The sequence below is a fragment of the Physeter macrocephalus genome, chromosome 1, assembly GCF_002837175.3.
Source record: "Physeter macrocephalus isolate SW-GA chromosome 1, ASM283717v5, whole genome shotgun sequence".
In the NCBI taxonomy this organism is placed as follows: Eukaryota; Metazoa; Chordata; class Mammalia; order Artiodactyla; family Physeteridae; genus Physeter; species Physeter macrocephalus.
The window spans coordinates 63,375,915-63,392,596 of record NC_041214.2 but is presented as its reverse complement, the minus strand read 5'-3'; the positions used below and the strand labels follow the sequence as shown (position 1 = coordinate 63,392,596).

Sequence of the window (16,682 nt, the reverse complement as noted above, 5' to 3'; positions counted from 1 at the left end):
TCATTTGCATCATAAAATATCCTAATTGATACACCACCCTAAAAGAAGATAATTGAAAAAACTATTATTTCAAATTAAAGATTTCAAACATGAAAAGTGAGTCTTCACAAGAATGCTTGCATTTTATTGTTATTCTTCATCCTAAATTTTAAAAGAAAGCCCTGATTTATGAATTAACAAGTGTTTTAGGGATAGTAATTATAAGAAGTAGCCTAATCAGACCATTCACTTTGCAAAGTTCTCTATGAGGGAAGCAATGCTTAGAATCTATTCTGTACATGATTTACCTAAAGAGTTGGTGAGTGTAGACAAAGGCTGGTGAATAATGATTTTTTTATGCCTCTAGCATGGGAGCAGTCATCAGGCCTGGAATAAAGACTTTTTTTCATATTCTCCCAGGACTAAAAATGTTGCCTTTTATAGATTTATTCTTTGGAATTGTTGATATCTTTCTTATATTCAGCCTATACAACCAGATTTTGGATGGTTCATTCTGATTCCTGTGCTGTGAATATTTATTTGCTTACTCAATTAAATGAGTGGTTTTAGTGGTAGCCACTGGTGTTAAAGCATAAAGAGCCAAGATGATAATTTAGGAAAAGCAGAGTGTTAAAGGATTCTAAACCAACTATTAGACTACAATAATAACTCCAATCTCATTAACACAATGAACCACCTGATCATCATCTAATTCATAAAAAAAAACCTAACATGGACAAAATTTCTTTCTGCAGCTTGGAATGAAGCTTTTTCTATTTATTCAGTGTCCGGGGACCTAAATGTATGAAAAAGATGTTGCCATAGTAGAGGTCTGCAACTGAAGTTTTGAAAAAATCAGGGAACTGTTTCCCACTATTTATTAAATTATACAAATGCTTTTCATAAACACTTATCATACCTGTTTTGAAAGTAAAAAAAAAAAAACTGCAGCCGAGTTCTGTTATCAGGCAAAACACAGCACTGCATTTGACATAACTCCAACAAATATTGTGCTTCCTTTACAAAACTAGTTGGATTAGTCTCACAAATGTCAAAAAACAAGTTGAGCGTTCAGCAAATTATCTACCTGGCCCATATAGAAAGCACTGAAATTTCTAGCTTCCACAGGACATTCTGCAGTGTTCAAAGTGCAGTTGAAAGGCATTTCTAGTCTGTGATTCAAGGCAGTTCGTGGCCCAGCCTATTAGGAGAGAAACATCCTTTTTGAAGTGAAATTAGCTCTTCTCTATATAGGAGTGGAACTGTGAAAAAAAAAGTTCAGAAATTTGGCAATTTCCCCTACCCCTAAAAGACACAGAAGGGCATCTGAGATTGCCGAATAATTTTTTAGACATCAAAGAACCCAAGAATGTTGAGAGAACACTAACAGAAAATGGGCCTATGAAGGTGTTATAGACTGAATGTGTTCCTCCAAAATTCATGTTGAAATCCTAACCCCCAATGTGATGGTATGAGGAGGTAGGGCCTTTGGGAGGTGATAAGGTCATGAAGGTAGAGCCCTCAAGAATGGGATTAATGCCCTTCTAAGAAGGGTCATAAGAGTTTGCTCCAGCTTTCTGAGTTCTACCATGTGAGGATACAATGAGAAGTCAGCCGTCTGCAACCTGGAAGAGGACTCTCACCAGAACCTGACCGTGCCGGCACCCTGATCTTGGATTTCCAGCTTCCAGAACTGTGAGAAATACTCTTCTGCTGTTTACAAGCCACCCAGTCTATAGTATTTTATTATAGCAGCCTGAACTAAGACAAAAGGTGATAAATTTGTTTACAGTAACAAGGTATTTGAGATCCTTGCTTTTGGTTTTGTTTTTTATAAATTTATGTATGTATTTATTTATTTTTGGCTGCATTGGGTCTTCGTTGCTGCGTGCTGGCTTTCTCTAGTTGTAGCGAGCGGGGGCTACTCTTGGTTGCGGTGCTCGGGCTTCTCATTGCGGTGGCTTTTTTTTTTTTTAACATCTTTATTGGAGCATAATTGCTTTACAATGTTGTGTTTCTGCTGTATAACAAACTGAATCAGTTTTATGTATACATATATCCCCATATCCCCTCTCTCTTGAGTCTCCCTCCCACCCTCCTTATCCCAGCCCTCTAGGTAGTCACAAAGCCCATCTGATCTCCCTGTGCTATGCAGCTGCTTCCCACTAGCTAGCTATTTTACATTTGGTAGTGTATGTATGTCAGTGCTACTCTCTCAATTCGTCCCAGCTTACCCTTCCCCATGTCCTCAAGTCCATTCTCTACATCTGCGTCTTTATTCCTGTCCTGCGCCTAGGTTCATGAGAACCATTTTTTTTCTCTTTTTTTTTTTAGATTCCATATATATGTGTTAGCATACGGTATTTGTTTTTCTCTTTCTGACTTCACTCTATATGACAGACTTTAGATCCATGCAGTAGCTTATCTTGTTGCAGAGCATGGGCTCTAGGCGTGGGGGCTTCAGCTGTGGTACGCAGGCTCAGTAGTTGTGGCTCACGGGCTCTAGAGCACAGGCTCAGTAGTTGTGGTGCACGGGCTTAGTTGTTCCGCAACATGTGGGATCTTCCTGGACCAGGGGTTGAACCCGTGTCCCCTGCATTGGCAGGAGGATTCTTAACCACTGTGCCACCAGGGAAGTCCCTGCTTTTGTTTTATTTGATGAGAATAACTTCTTAGCAAAATGAAAGAAATAATAATCTAATTCAATTAAACAATCAGTAAACTTTTTGTCACTCTAACTAGCAAAATAAAATCCACCTCTTAGGGAATGAGCCATTTCTTAGGGAATGAGAGTGGTAGTGGTGAAATACATTAGAAGTTTAGTTTAAAAAATATATATGCACAACCTAAAAGCATTCAGGGTTTTTTCAAAATGGTACCCAATGATGTTCAAGTGAACTCTTACCTTTCCTGGGGAGATTAACTTTTCACAGCTGTACAATGACATCTCAGGATTCTTAGCAGATACATCGAAGACCTTGGACCTCATGTTGTTGGCTTATGTGAAGAGACATTCATTTGGCAGAGGACAGGCTGGAAAAGTACAGTAAATTGACTACAACTCTCTATAAAACGGACCTTTCATATATTTGTAATGAGATGACAATGTATATATTTACCATAATGAAGAATGGCATTTGCTTGAAGTATATTCTTAGTATTATTGGGCAGAACAAACTATTCCATAAATTAAAAATAACAAATATGTATTTTTGCATATTCTATTTTATTAAAAAATATTGGAATCCATACATATTGTATAACTCTTTAGTAAACAGATTTTTTAAAAATTTTATTGTGGAAAAGTTCAAACATATACAAAAAAACGGTGAATAGTACAGTGGACCTTATATATACTCACAACCCAGCTTCAACAAGTATCGACTCATGGCCAAACTTGTTTCACTATACTCCCACTGACTTACCAAACCCTCATTTCTCAATGGATTTTTTTTTTTTTTTTTTTTTTTGCGCTACGCGGGCCTCTCACTGTTGTGGCCTCTCCCGTTGCGGAGCACAGGCTCCGGATGCGCAGGCTCAGCGCCCATGGCTCACGGGCACAGCCGCTCCGCGGCATGTGGGATCTTCCCGGACCGGGGCACGAACCCGCGTCCCCTGCATCGGCAGGCGGACTCTGAACCACTGCGCCACCAGGGAAGCCCTCAATGGATTTTTTGAAGCAAATTCATGTCATGATATTGTTGGGAGAGATACTCTTCTTTGGGCCTCTTATGTTCCTACAGATCTTGCTGGATGGACCAAGATGGCAAGGCCCTGACTGCTTTTACCAGGCCCATTTCTCAAGGTTGATTGTGTACTCAGTAACTTTAAGAAATGAGGTAACATCTCCTCCCCACCCCTGGACAAAGAGTAGGTCTTTGCTCTTGCTCTTACTGTTTGCTATAGGACTAGTGAGTTCCCCAAACTCAGTGTTCCACAGCTGTGAGGCAACCCACTGCATGTGCAGCCATCCATCTGTGTTACCCCGGTGGCACTGAGAGCAAGGGGACCCAAAACAAATATGCTGATGTTTGTGCTGCTTATTGTGTCATGAGTAATAAAGTTCTTTGTCTCTGACCCAAGGGTCTTGAGTATTCTGCCAGGCTCCATAAAGTAATAAGTGGATAATTTATTAGATTGTAGGTCAGGTAAAATCAAATCCCAGATCCAATATATATCATTTTATCTCTACATATTTCAGTATACATCTCTAAGAGATAAGAACTCAAAAAAAAAAAAAAAAACTTAGGTAAGATGACTAAGTTCTAGAGATCTGCTACACAATATTGTATTGTGCACATAAATATTTGTTAAGAGGAAAGATTTTGTGTTAAATGTTCTTACCACAATAAAAAAGTCACTATTATTGCATCTAAAAAACAGACAATAATTCTTTAATAGAAGTGAATATCACCAATCATGTTCAAATTTCCCCAATTATTTCTTTTTTTTTAACAATATATTCAATAGGCATCCAAATAATTGTATTGGTGATATGAATCTTTAAAAAATTTATTGTGGTAAAATATATATAACATAAAAGTTGTGATTTTAACCAATTTTAAGTGTTCGGTTCAGTGGCAATAATAACATTCACAATGTAGCACCACCATCATCACCACTTGTTTCTAAAACTTTTACATCTGGGTGATTTAAATCTTTAGTATCTTTTAATCTATGGGTTTCCCTTTTCCCTTTCTCTGTTTTTCCTTGCAATTTATTTGTTGAAGAAAATAAATCAGGTCATTTCTACTATACAGTTTCCCACAGTTTGGATTTTGCTATATTCATAACAGTTTCATAAGCTTCCATGAGGAGGCATATAATGTCTGCTTGTTTCTCTTTTTGTGGTGTTAATAGTCATTTATGATCACTGTTTAGGTCGGTCCTTTAGTTTTTAGGGGTGCAAAGTGGTGATATCTGAATTCTATTATTGCTTTTTAATAGCTGTTTAATACTTCCATAGAGGAACAGTTGCATAGTACTCCATTGTATGGATGTTTATTCCCCTTGTCTAAACAGAATGTTTCATAAGTCAGAAGAGCCTATTTAGCAAACACATTTTTATTGTGATTGTTTTTCAAACACGAGAGAGAATTTTGTTGTTGTTTTTGCTGTTCTTTATTTTATTCTCCCAAAGGGTACACAGTACAATCAAGACTAAAGTTGAATTTGCAGAAGAGTTAAAAACTATTTCTATATGATAATATGAGTAAAATTTTCACCCTTCAAAATAATTTTGATTACTAAAGTGGGTCTTTTGTTAAAAGGTACCCTAGAGTCATGAATCTGGAAAGAATAATCTTAGTGTGGACAAGCAACTTCAGTCTCCTTTTCTTCCAAAGAAGAGTGCTGAGAGCTGGGGAGAGACTCCTTTACGTGGTTCTCTTTTTATGCATGGTTCTAAAATTAAGCACAGTGCTTTTTTTGGTGATAGTACATGCCAGGATGGCATAAGAACATTTTCCTTAGAGCAACATTGAGACACATCTGTTCAAGTGAATCAGTTACCAACTCAATTGACTCACTTAGCAGGGAAAAGAAATTCAAAAGCCACCAAATGGATTGAATCCCACGATCCCTTTGCCACTAACAGTATTAATTAAGCTTTCTTTTTATCCTGCACCATAACACCTGTTAACTCACGTTTGGCACCTTGTGAAACTTTTATATGCTGGGAATTACAGCAGGTGAAAGGTCATGTGACAAAATAGTTCTTAAAATTTTGAAATTTGAAAGGATTATTTCTCTCTCTGGGCCTTTCTCTCTCTCTCTTTCTCTCTCATTCTCTCCCCTCAAAGTTACCAATACTCCCTCTTTGGTCCACAAGCATGTTTGATAGTATAATATAATTTTATGTCAGGAAAAAACCCTGTTTTCACATTTAAAATGAAAGAAAGAAAAGATCAACTAAATTAACATGGCTTGTGGGGAAATGACTTCAAAAGCCCATCTTCCAAATCAAAAAGTAAACATGGGAAGCAAGCTATCTATGTTTATCAATGCAATTTGTTTTTTAGGAATCTATTGCTACAAAACAAATTATTCCATTTGTGGCTGGAAACAACACATACTTATTATCCCACAGTTTATGTGGGTCAGGAATCCAGGAGTGGCTTAGCTGGGAGCCTCTGGCTCAGGGTCAGCCACAAGGCTGCATCAAGCTGTGGGCAGGAGCTGGATAGTCATCTCAAGGCTTGACTTGGGGAAGAGTCACGTGGCTATTGGCAGGCCCCAGAAGATCTATTGCCAAATTCAGTCACACCATCCTCTCCACAGGTCCGCCTGGAGACAGAAAAGCTGGCTTCCTCCAGAGCGAGCAATCCAAAGAGAATGAGAGAGAGGACCTGAGACAGAAGCCACAGAAGTGACACCCCATCATGTCTTCCATCTTCTATCCCTTAGAAAGGAGTAGTAACTGCAGCCCACCCCAAAGGGGAGGGGAATCACACAAGGTATGAACACCAGGAAGCAGGGGTAATTGGCGTCCATCTTAGAAGCTGCCTACCACAGTTTATATTTTTATTTTATTTTTTCTATTTTTTTGGCTGTGCCCCACAGCATGGGGGATCTTAGTTCCCTGACCGGGGATGGAACCCGTGCCCCCTGCAGTGGAAGCTCAGAGTCTTAACCACTGGACCACCAGGGAAGTCCCAGTTTGTTTATTTTAAATATAAATTTTAAAAACAGAAAATACGGGCTTCCCTGGTGGCGCAGTGGTTGAGAGTCCGCCTACCGATGCAGGGGACACGGGTTCGTGCCCCGGTCCGGGAAGATCCCACATGCCGCGGAGCGGCTGGGCCCGTGAGCCATGGCCGCTGAGCCTGCGCGTCCGGAGCCTGTGCTTCGCAATGGGAGAGGCCACAGCAGTGAGAGGCCCGCGTACCACCCCCCAAAAAAAGCAAAAAAACCCCAAAAAACCAGAAAATACGTTCTCATGGTTAAAAATGTAAAATGTACCAGAGGGCATATAGTAAGAAGTCTCCCTCACACCGCTGTCACCCAGTGCCCTCCTTGAGCAAATGCTTATCAGCTCCCTGCGGATCCTTTCACAGTCTTTCTGTTCAATGAGAAGTTGAAAGAGTGGGACTCCACGGGGCATGAGCAGAAGCTGCCGTCATCGTCTCCCCTCCATCTTGCCAGTTCAGCACTGCTTTGAGGAGGTGACTCTTCCCCACCTCTTGGGTGAAATAGGAGGTGGTCACTATGCCCTTTCCTCTCCCTCTCAGGTCATAAGGAGCCCTCCAGTTGTTTTTAGTCATAACATGGCTTCATATCAGAAGGAAAATGCTGAGTAAGGCGAACTCTGAGCTTTAAGGTTAGAGCTCCTGCCCGTCCCTTCTCCAGCTTCCTTCAGGCTGAGAGCCTGCAGTGAGAAAACGTGGGGCCTTGTGCGCAGCTCCTCTCTCTATCTGGCACTTCACTTTCTCTTCTTCCTCCTTCTGGCTCCACCGGGTTGCCTCTGTCTCTCTCTGGGCTGGGGGATGGGAAGCCAGTGAAGACAGGTTAGGAGCTCTGTTTTTCAGTGTCAGCTCTTCTGGCTTCTGCACAGATATCCTCGTGGAAACATCTAACTATAGCTTTCTTTTTATATATATATATATATATATCATAAATAGACCTCTTTTCTTTTTTTTGTGGTACACGGGCCTCTCACTGTTGTGGCCTCTCCTGTTGCGGAGCACAGGCTCCCGACGCGCAGGCTCAGCGGCCATGGCTCACGGGCCCAGCCGCTCCGCGGCATGTGGGATCTTCCCGGACCGGGGCACGAACCCGTGTCTCCTGCATCGGTAGGCAGACTCTCAACCACTGCGCCACCAGTGAAGCCCCAGAAATAGACCTCTTTAATGAAGGTCGTCAAAGGGTACAAACTTCCAGCTGTAAGATAAATAAGTACTAGGGATGCAATGTACCACATGGTAAATAGAATGAACACTGCTGTACGTTATATATGAAAGCTCTTAAGTGAGTAAATGCTAACAGTTCTCATCACAAGGAAAAACCTTCTTTCTTTCATTTTGTATCTATAAGAGATGACAGATATTCACTAAACTTATTGTGATAGCTGTTTCATGATGTATTTAAGTCATATCATTACGTGGTACACCTGAAACTTATGCAGTGCTGTTATGTCAATAGTATCTCAATAAAACTGGAAGAAAAAAAAGAAATAGACCTCTTTATATATACAAATTTGATGTTTGCAAATTCTATCCTTCATTAAGCATTTGCTTCCAAGGATACGCCTCCAGCCACTTTGTGATGAGGTCACTTCGGGAAGCCTGGGCAAGGCCTCCTCCCAGAGAGCTCAGGAGGGTGGGCTTTCTCTCCCTCTGAGCCTGCCGTCTGGTCCTGGGAAACTCCCGCACACCCTTCAGAATATGCCAGACTTTTCAGAAAACCGATTAAGACTGTTCTTGCTCCGTGAGGGTTTTAATTTCTCATAGTATCTCGCTCAGTTCTTTTAGGAATGATCATATCCTGGGAACAAGGAATGTCCAGTGTATCACTCCAGGAATTAAAATCCAAAAGAGGGTTTGTATCTGTTGGCTGATCGAATGCTTGTTTCGTGTGGGTAGGAAGTGAAAGACTTTTCTTGTAGAATATAGTTTCCATATGCTGAGATACCTTAGAAGACAAAATATAGTAATTACATCTATGAATTCTTTCAATAATTCAGCATACTCTCCTAAGCCACAGGTGGCAGGGAGGTTGAGGTAATTTCAGGCATGGGACATCTAGAAGGACACAATTCTAGGATGTGGTGGGCTTTTTCTTTTAGAATCATAGTGTTTACATTGTAAAACTGCATATCAAGGTGGTAGGAGCTTACCAATTCCTGTTCTTGGTTCTGCTGTGGTTCATCTGCACACACAATTATTTCACTCTTAGTTCACTCTAGCTCTTCCTTTCCCAATGGTCCCACAAGGGTTCCCACAGACACCCTACTTCACCTTTACCAAGACCCAGCCCGTCCTTCTCCAGGTGAGGCTGGAATTCTTTAGAACCTTAGCACACAACTGGCCTTCAGTGGGCTTAGTGTTGAGACATAAATAAGGCTGCGCTGGGACTTGGTGCCCTAGTACTAACCAGCGGGCTCCTACACAAACCTGATGCCAAGTGGGACCCAGGAGATTTCTATATTGTTCACATTGTTACAGCTCAAACCCACAGCTCCCTCCATTCTAGTAATATCTTTCTCAAATTCCAGTAACTTTTTCTTCTCCTACCCCTTTCCTTGTGTGCTCAGTCCAGGTCTACCTTCTACGTTTCTGTTCTGGAGGGTAGGTTTTCTTCTTCTTAGCAGTTCTTGCTGTAATGGAATTTTGCCCTTGATTCCCATTTTGGAGATTGAGATTTTGTTATCCACTGATGAACTCCTGCCTGCTCACCTTCTGGGACTTTCAGATGTTACTCAGAACCTTCCAATTTTCCTGCTTTAATTGGACCCCTGGAAATTCCCTATCCCAAGGACTCTACAACTGTTCTGCTTGGTTGAAAATCTGGCATCAGCTGGACCTTCCCCCTCCACCTCCCCCCTACCCCCAGCTGCTGTGGGAGTCCTGTCCTGTTATGCTGGCAGATAGGGCCTGGGATATAATAGCTCAGCTGGGCTGCATGGAAGCACTTATATATATCAGATGGGAGCATAAGAATGCTAACAGCAAGTGAGGAGAAGATTAAGAATGACTTGGGGTTGGCCACATTCTAAGGACAAAGCAGAACAAAAAGTCCAACGAAAGTGATAAACCAAAGCCAAAGAAAATCAGATTTGAGAAAAAAACTGCAGTGTTATTGTAAGTATTCCAAGAGGTATAGTATCCTCACTAAAGAAAAATAAATCATTTAAAAGTGAATATTATATTGTACCAATGTTAATTTCTTAGTTTTGACAAATGGGCCCTATTATGTATTATGTTAACTTTAGTAAAAGCTAGGTGAATTTTCTGTACTATCTTGGCAACTTTTCTGTATCTAAAGTTATTCCAAAATAAGAAGTTGAAAAAAAGAACATCAATAGAAACACTGAAGTATTTGCATTAGAAATAGAGAACTTCTTTACCCTGAAAATTTAGGAAAAAAAAAAAAGTTTTTGAAGGACATTCTGGAAACTCAGCTCCTGGTCTAGGCATGTATTGTGAATAAGTAAAGTACTGTATAAATTCTGAAAGAATTAGTTGAGGCTTCTTGGTTTGACTTTTCGGAAACTCACTCTTTCAATGAATAACTATTGACCTATTATGGGGTTTGCATGTTCTAAGGTTATATCTGTCAACAAAACAGATAAAGATCTCTGCTCTAATGGAGCTTACATTCTAGTGGGGGCAGAGGGAAATCAAAAATAAATATAAATATAACCAATAAATAAATTATATTGTGTGACTGAACGTGATGGGTGCTATGGGGAAAAAGAGAAGACCAGAAAAAGGGATATAGCAGTAGTATGTACGGGGGCTGGGCCGCGTGCAATTTTAAGTAAGGTGAACCAAGCAAACCTCATTGAGATGGTATGGTGGAGCACAGATGGAGGAGGTGAGGGAGCAAAGCATGAGGATGCTGGGGGAAGAGCATCGCAGGCAGGGGTAACAGTGTGAAGGTGGAACCTGTTTAGATGTTCAAACAGCATCCAGAGGTGAGTTGACAAAAGCAGTAACTGGCAGGGAGAGACTCAGAAGATGAGGCCAGGAAGGCAAGGGTGGTGATGGGTGGGGAGGAGTGCAAATAATATAGGACTTTGACTTGGACTTTGAAAGAAATGGGGAGCTATGGCAGACATTTGAGCAGAAGAGTGACAGGATCTGTCTCATGTATTAGAAGAATCATTCCTTCCTGCTGTGTGGATAGGCTCTGGGTGGGCAAGGGCAGAGCAGGGAGAAGAGTTAGAAGGCTAACGCAGTAATCCAACGAGAGAAGATAGTGCCTTAGTCCAGAATGAAGCAGTGGAGGTAGTGATGAGAGGTGGTGCTCTGGAGCTGGATTGTTCCAGCTCTTGAGACCAATTGTTATATTTTTAGGAAATTTGCAAGCTAATTGCTAAAAATGCTATTATTAAAAATTAAATTATAGGGCTTCCCTGGTGGCGCAGTGGTTGGGAGTCCGCCTGCCGATGCAGGGGACACAGGTTTGTGCCCTGGTCCGGGAAGATCCCACATGCTGCGGAGCGGCTAGGCCTGTGAGCCATGGCCGCTGGGCCTGTGCGTCCGGAGCCTGTGCTCCCCAACGGGAGAGGCCACAACAGTGAGAGGCCCGCGTACCGCAAAAAAAAAAAAGGGAGAAAAAAAGAAGGAAAAATAAATAAATAAATAAATAAATTATATAAAGTTACAATTAGATATATTATATTGCAAACTAAAGTATTAAATGCCCCAAACTTATCACTTAATTATTTTTACCTACTTATTTTACTATAATTGTTTATTATTATCTCTGCCCTTGAGGTTGTTTACACTTGTGCTAGCCACATGGTGAAGACAGTCTGAAATGGGGAACTGCGGTGCATCTCTTCCCAATTCTGTATTCAGTGACGCTGCATGTGGAGTTTGTCAGCCATGGTGGGAGTACTGACACCACAGAAATGGACAAATGCTACGAATCGGGGTTCATTTTTAAAGACAGCAGGTTGTTAAACATTGGCCAGCACACCACTGCTTTGTGCCTTCCCAACCAAAACTAGGAACGTGTACCAATGCCCCATCCAAAGTTTTCAGGTTCCCTCACTTCTATCATGTCCCCAAGCACAGAGGGAAAAAGCTTAATAAAGAGGTTAAATAGGTATTGTTAATGTTACAACAAGATAAAGGTAACATATTTCTCTTAAGCTTCATACCATTAACACATGTTTAGTTACGAAAAATCACCCTACCTGCGATTGGATCTTTAGTGCCGGCCCCAGCTTTAAGCCCATAGTGCTTCGAAGATGCCCCTCTGTGAGTAATGGCAAAGTTTCTCCATCAATTGCATGATCTTTAAACACCTTATTAAACACAAAAGATGTCAACTTTGTTTAAATGTCTTTTTTTTTAAGACCTTGTTTTATATAGAGATTTTTAGCTTTGGAGGAAACATTAAGACTGCTTGAGGATGACACAAAAAATCATAATATTTCTTATTTTCAGTTACCCTCTTTTCTGTGCTCCAATAGCATGTTGTTTGTAGTCTTTAACAACCCTTGCAGTACATTGTAATTCTCTGTATATAGAATGCAATTCCAACCTGGAATAGTTATTATTTGAGGGCAAGCCCATGTTTTACTCACCAGTGTACCTGTAATGCAGTGCCTGGCCCATGACAGAAGATATGCAATAATCCTTGCTGGACAAATCAATGAATGGACAAATAGTAGGAGTGAAGGGATGTGGGTAAAAACTATTTCAGGCAAATTTCAGACTCTCACATTTACAGACTCAGTGCCTCTGTCCACTGCCTTAGATGAGTGGTAAAAGGGAGAAGAGGAAAACTCAGGTGAGAGCTGTCACGCTGGACATATTTGTTCTGATTGTGTAGTGGATGTCACCATGCCTCCCATTCTTCCAGAAACTAGGAAGGCTGCTGGTGGACAAAGTTTCTGGGCAGATAAGGAGACGGGCAGAAAAAACTAGGCTGACTGGTAGTACTGTAATGTTATAGTCTCCAACTTCAAACTGCCTGGCAATCTTACATACACTGATGAGCTTTCTTTTCTTTCTATTTCAAGCTTTCTTCACACTCAAACTTTAGATCCCACAGAATCCCCCCTCATTTTCAGCAGATCATGTAACTTCCTAATTAAAACAAACAAACAAACCAGTAGATAAGAACTTCCTCTAATTCTGCCCAAATCAACCTAAAAGCTTACATTTTCTTCCTCTGTACTGATACAGGGGGAGAGTGGTCCCTCACTCTTTAAAGGTACTCTCTCCACACAGGCTAAGTGTTGGCACCCTTCCCACCTCCAGGCCCCCGCACAATAGAGAATCCCGTCTCATCATCAGTCTCTTCTCTTTGGCTGGCTCTTTCCCAGTGGAATTTAAGCAAGTCTCCAGCATCATTATACAAGCAATAATGATGAAAATACAGAAATGCTTCCTCACTCCAACTCTATATCCTGCCCCAGGTCTCTCATTCCCTTCACAGCCCAATTTTTCAAGAGTTTTGATGCTCCTTGTTTCCATGTTCTTACTTCCCAGTCATTCCTCAGTCTCAAGGAGTCTGACTTCCACCCTCACAAGTCCATTAAACCTGCTCTCCTCTGGGTCCCTGGTGACTCTACCAAACATGTAGATCTTTTTCAGTCCTCATATTTCTTACACTGCTGGCTGCATTTGACATTGTTGACTATTCCTTCAAGAAAATGCACTTCCCTTGACTTCCTGAGGCTTCTCCCTCCTGGGTACCCTCTGCCCTCTCTTTTGCTGTCACCTTTGTGACTACTGTTTCTTTGTCCATCCTTATGTGTTAGAGTCCCTTAGGCTTCTGACCCAGGTCCTCTTTGGTCTTCCGGATTCATCTCAGTCTCTCTCTTGGCTTCAGTGAGTGTCTCTGTATACTGAAGGCTCCCTAATGTATATCTTTAACTTAGAAGCTGAACCGTGCCAATTCTGCCTCTTAGGTAGGATTCTTATCTGTCCACCCCACTGCTTCTACCCTGGATCAAACTCCATTATTGCTCATCCGAGAAGCCTTCCCCACTAGTCTTGCCTCTTTTAACCTATTTTCATAAAAGCAACCTGAGCGACCTTTCTGAAACATAAAGCTAAGCACGCCACTCCTTAAAACCTAGACTGTTTCCGGGATGAAGTCACAATCCTTCAAGTCTCTGTGGCCTGGCCCCTTCTCCCTCTTCAGTCCCCTATCCCACCATCCTCACCTTTCCCACCTTGGCCCTGGCCCTCTGGCCACTAAAAATTATTCTCAAATCCCAACCATGTTAAGTTCTCTCTGGCTTCTGTTCCTCACTTGGAAATTCCTCCTTTGCCTGCCTCTCACCTTGTTCCCCCTCAGGTGGTAATCTCCTCACTGTTAGGTCTCACTTTCGATGCCTCTTCCTCTAGGAAACCGTAAGGCCCTCCTATGTGTTCCTACCATGCCCCGTAGCTGCCCTCTCCAGCATGGTCACGCTGATGTGGAATCCCTTACGGTGTCCCTCTTCTGGACTACAAGCTCCGTGAGAAGAGGAACCATATTTGTCCCACTTCCAGTGTGTGTTCCGTGCCTCGGAGGGCATGCCTCAGTACCAGCAGAAAATTAGATTCTTCTTGGGAAACTTCTGTACCAGGAACTTTGTGTTCTAACAGATTTTAGTTATTTACGAACTATATTTATTAAGTAATTATTTCTTTTCCTATTTTCACTGATCAAATTGTAGAATGGATAATATAAGTAACTTAATTTGGGCCAAAGCAAAAAAGTGGACAGTGTGGGTTAGTCTATGTAGCCTTATTTTGGGGAAATGTATGATTATTTCTTAGGTTGTTTGTTGTTTTGAAATATCTTGAATAACTTAAGCATACCTTCTACCACCTTTGAGAATTCCTAGGGCCCCAGGTACCCCTGGCCGAAAATCATATGGCCCAATATCCTCAATGTAGAGTAATTATAATGGAAAGAGCTAGATTTGTAGTCACACACACCTTTTTTTAAGCAGTCCTCTAGCCACCTTGAAGTTCAGCTTTACTCAGCTGCAAAATAGAGTTAATATCTCCTTTGCAGAAGTATGGTGTAGATTAAATTTAAAAGACAATCTAAATAATTTACTTAGTACTGTGCCTGGCACATAGTCTGTTGCCAATAAAGAGTAGGCGCTCTTATTATGATTTTTTGTAAATGAGAGAAACAACACAGAAAAGCTTAAGTGAGTTGCCCAAAAAGCATAGCTTGCCTGTTAAGAGAACTTGTAAAATAATGTATAGTTCATGATTCTGATCCAGAATTTTCCCTGCTTAACCCCACTACCAATCAGAAAAAGGAGTGCTGATAAAAATAGTTACCTATATTTATGGTAGAAAATTCACCTAATTTCTCTTTCCTTTGTAGGGATTCCAGTGAGCAGTGAAGGGACCATGAGAGAGCATCCAAAGAAGGAGAAATCACAGAGATACATTTTCACACAGAGGTAGGTTGGCACCCAGGGCCTGAAATGCATGAGGGCCTAACCTTCAGTCATGGTGGATGGACCCCGGGCCTGAGGCAAGGATGCAGAACATGCCTCTGTCACTCAGAAGATATCCTCACTTCATTCTCATGAGAGCAGTTTGGGCCAAGTGCATGATATAAATATGCATGTATTTTTAATAATTTCATTTATTTTTAGAGAGACTACTTTAACTGCTGACTTATTTGAACTAGACATTGACTTTGAACAAAAAAAATGTGTTACAGGGTATCCTGGATGTCCCTAAATGGCTGAACCACCCATCCTCTCTTCACATCTATTTAAAAGATTTCATTTGCAAGGGGCTTTGGGTTTTCACTGCGGTTATTTTTTCCTGAATTTCCTTTTTCTACCTGCAGAATGTAGGTGGTGGGAGGTTGCTGCACCTAAGGCAGAGGTGAGTAAGAAGAGGACAGAGAAGGGGACAGGGTGTGTGGCCCTGAGTAGTCCCAGGGGCTGTGAGTAAAAGCCGATGGCACATTGCAGACAAGGGTTCCTGTGAGAGTTGTGCACAAGCAGTGCTGCTTCAGAGCTTGTTGCGCTCAGACGGCACCTAGCTGCATCCAGGGGGGTTCTCCCCATTTCTGTACAGAGCACTGTCTCTGAACACAGACTGGTCTTGCCCAGCAGTGTAGTGGCACCCTTGCTGTTGAGGTCACCAGCAATTGCTAGGAGGGGAACTGACTTTAGTGAGGAAACAAGAGCAGGACTTGATCCTAAACACATTTGAGAAACACCTAGAAATAACTGTACCACTTCTTGGGGTGGGGAAGGAAGCACCAACATCCTGTTGGTAAGAGATAATGAGTCATCAATGTTTGGGGTCTTCGTGTTTATGTGACTTCTTTATACCCATAAGGGGACATTTGGGATTATAAAGTATGAACTGCATGTAACATTATTTATTACAAGAGTGGTTATTATAAACTGCATTTTTATGACTGTGAATCACTGACTGATTAAAAATAGTGAGTTCAAACAGATTCAATCCATCAGAAGTCAGTAATCAAATGTTCGTTATACATGGGGTTGCTTCTTTCTGGTTATCAGAATTTGGTAACGTCATTGTACCACTTGAAAAGTGTCATAGATACATTTAAAAAGTGACTTACTCATGGTTAATGACTAGTAATAAAATAATAAGGTTATACTCATTGAATAGGAAAAAACAGAACAAATTTTTTAGCAGGTATGCAAAAAGACAAAGTAGGTGACTTGAAGAACACAACTTGCCTCATAAGTAACTTGAGATTCTGCTTTCTCTAGAAGCCTCTGAGGTAATGATGAAATTAGAATCTACTGAGTGCCAGGCACTCATTTATGCTTACAACAATCCTGTGAAAATGTATTATACTATTATCCTCATTTTACAGATGAAAAAACTGAGACACCGAGGAGGGAGGCAATTTGTCCTAGGTCACATGTCCAGAAAGTGGAAAAGCCAGGATTTGAACTTGTACTTTCTGGTTTCATAAGCCATACTCTTAATCACTACTCTATATGACTTTTCCATTGGTCCAATAAAAAGAACAAAGGAAGAAAAAGAAGAAGGAGAGGAGAGGAGAGGGGAGGG

At 41.2% G+C, this 16,682-nt stretch overlaps 1 protein-coding gene across 1 annotated transcript in view; it reads right to left on the bottom strand.

Annotated features, from left to right (window-relative positions):
• Positions 1–8,069: 8,069 nt before the first annotated feature.
• The window catches only part of SAMD7 (sterile alpha motif domain containing 7), an 18,471-nt gene continuing 9,858 nt past the window's right edge, over positions 8,070–16,682 (bottom strand). The window contains exons 6-7 of the mRNA XM_007115656.3: positions 11,843–11,953; positions 8,070–8,607 (exon numbers count right to left, since the gene is read on the bottom strand). Coding sequence (XP_007115718.3) covers positions 8,413–8,607; positions 11,843–11,953 — 306 coding nt within the window. The 3' untranslated portion in view covers positions 8,070–8,412. The remainder of the gene's footprint in view (positions 8,608–11,842; positions 11,954–16,682) is intronic.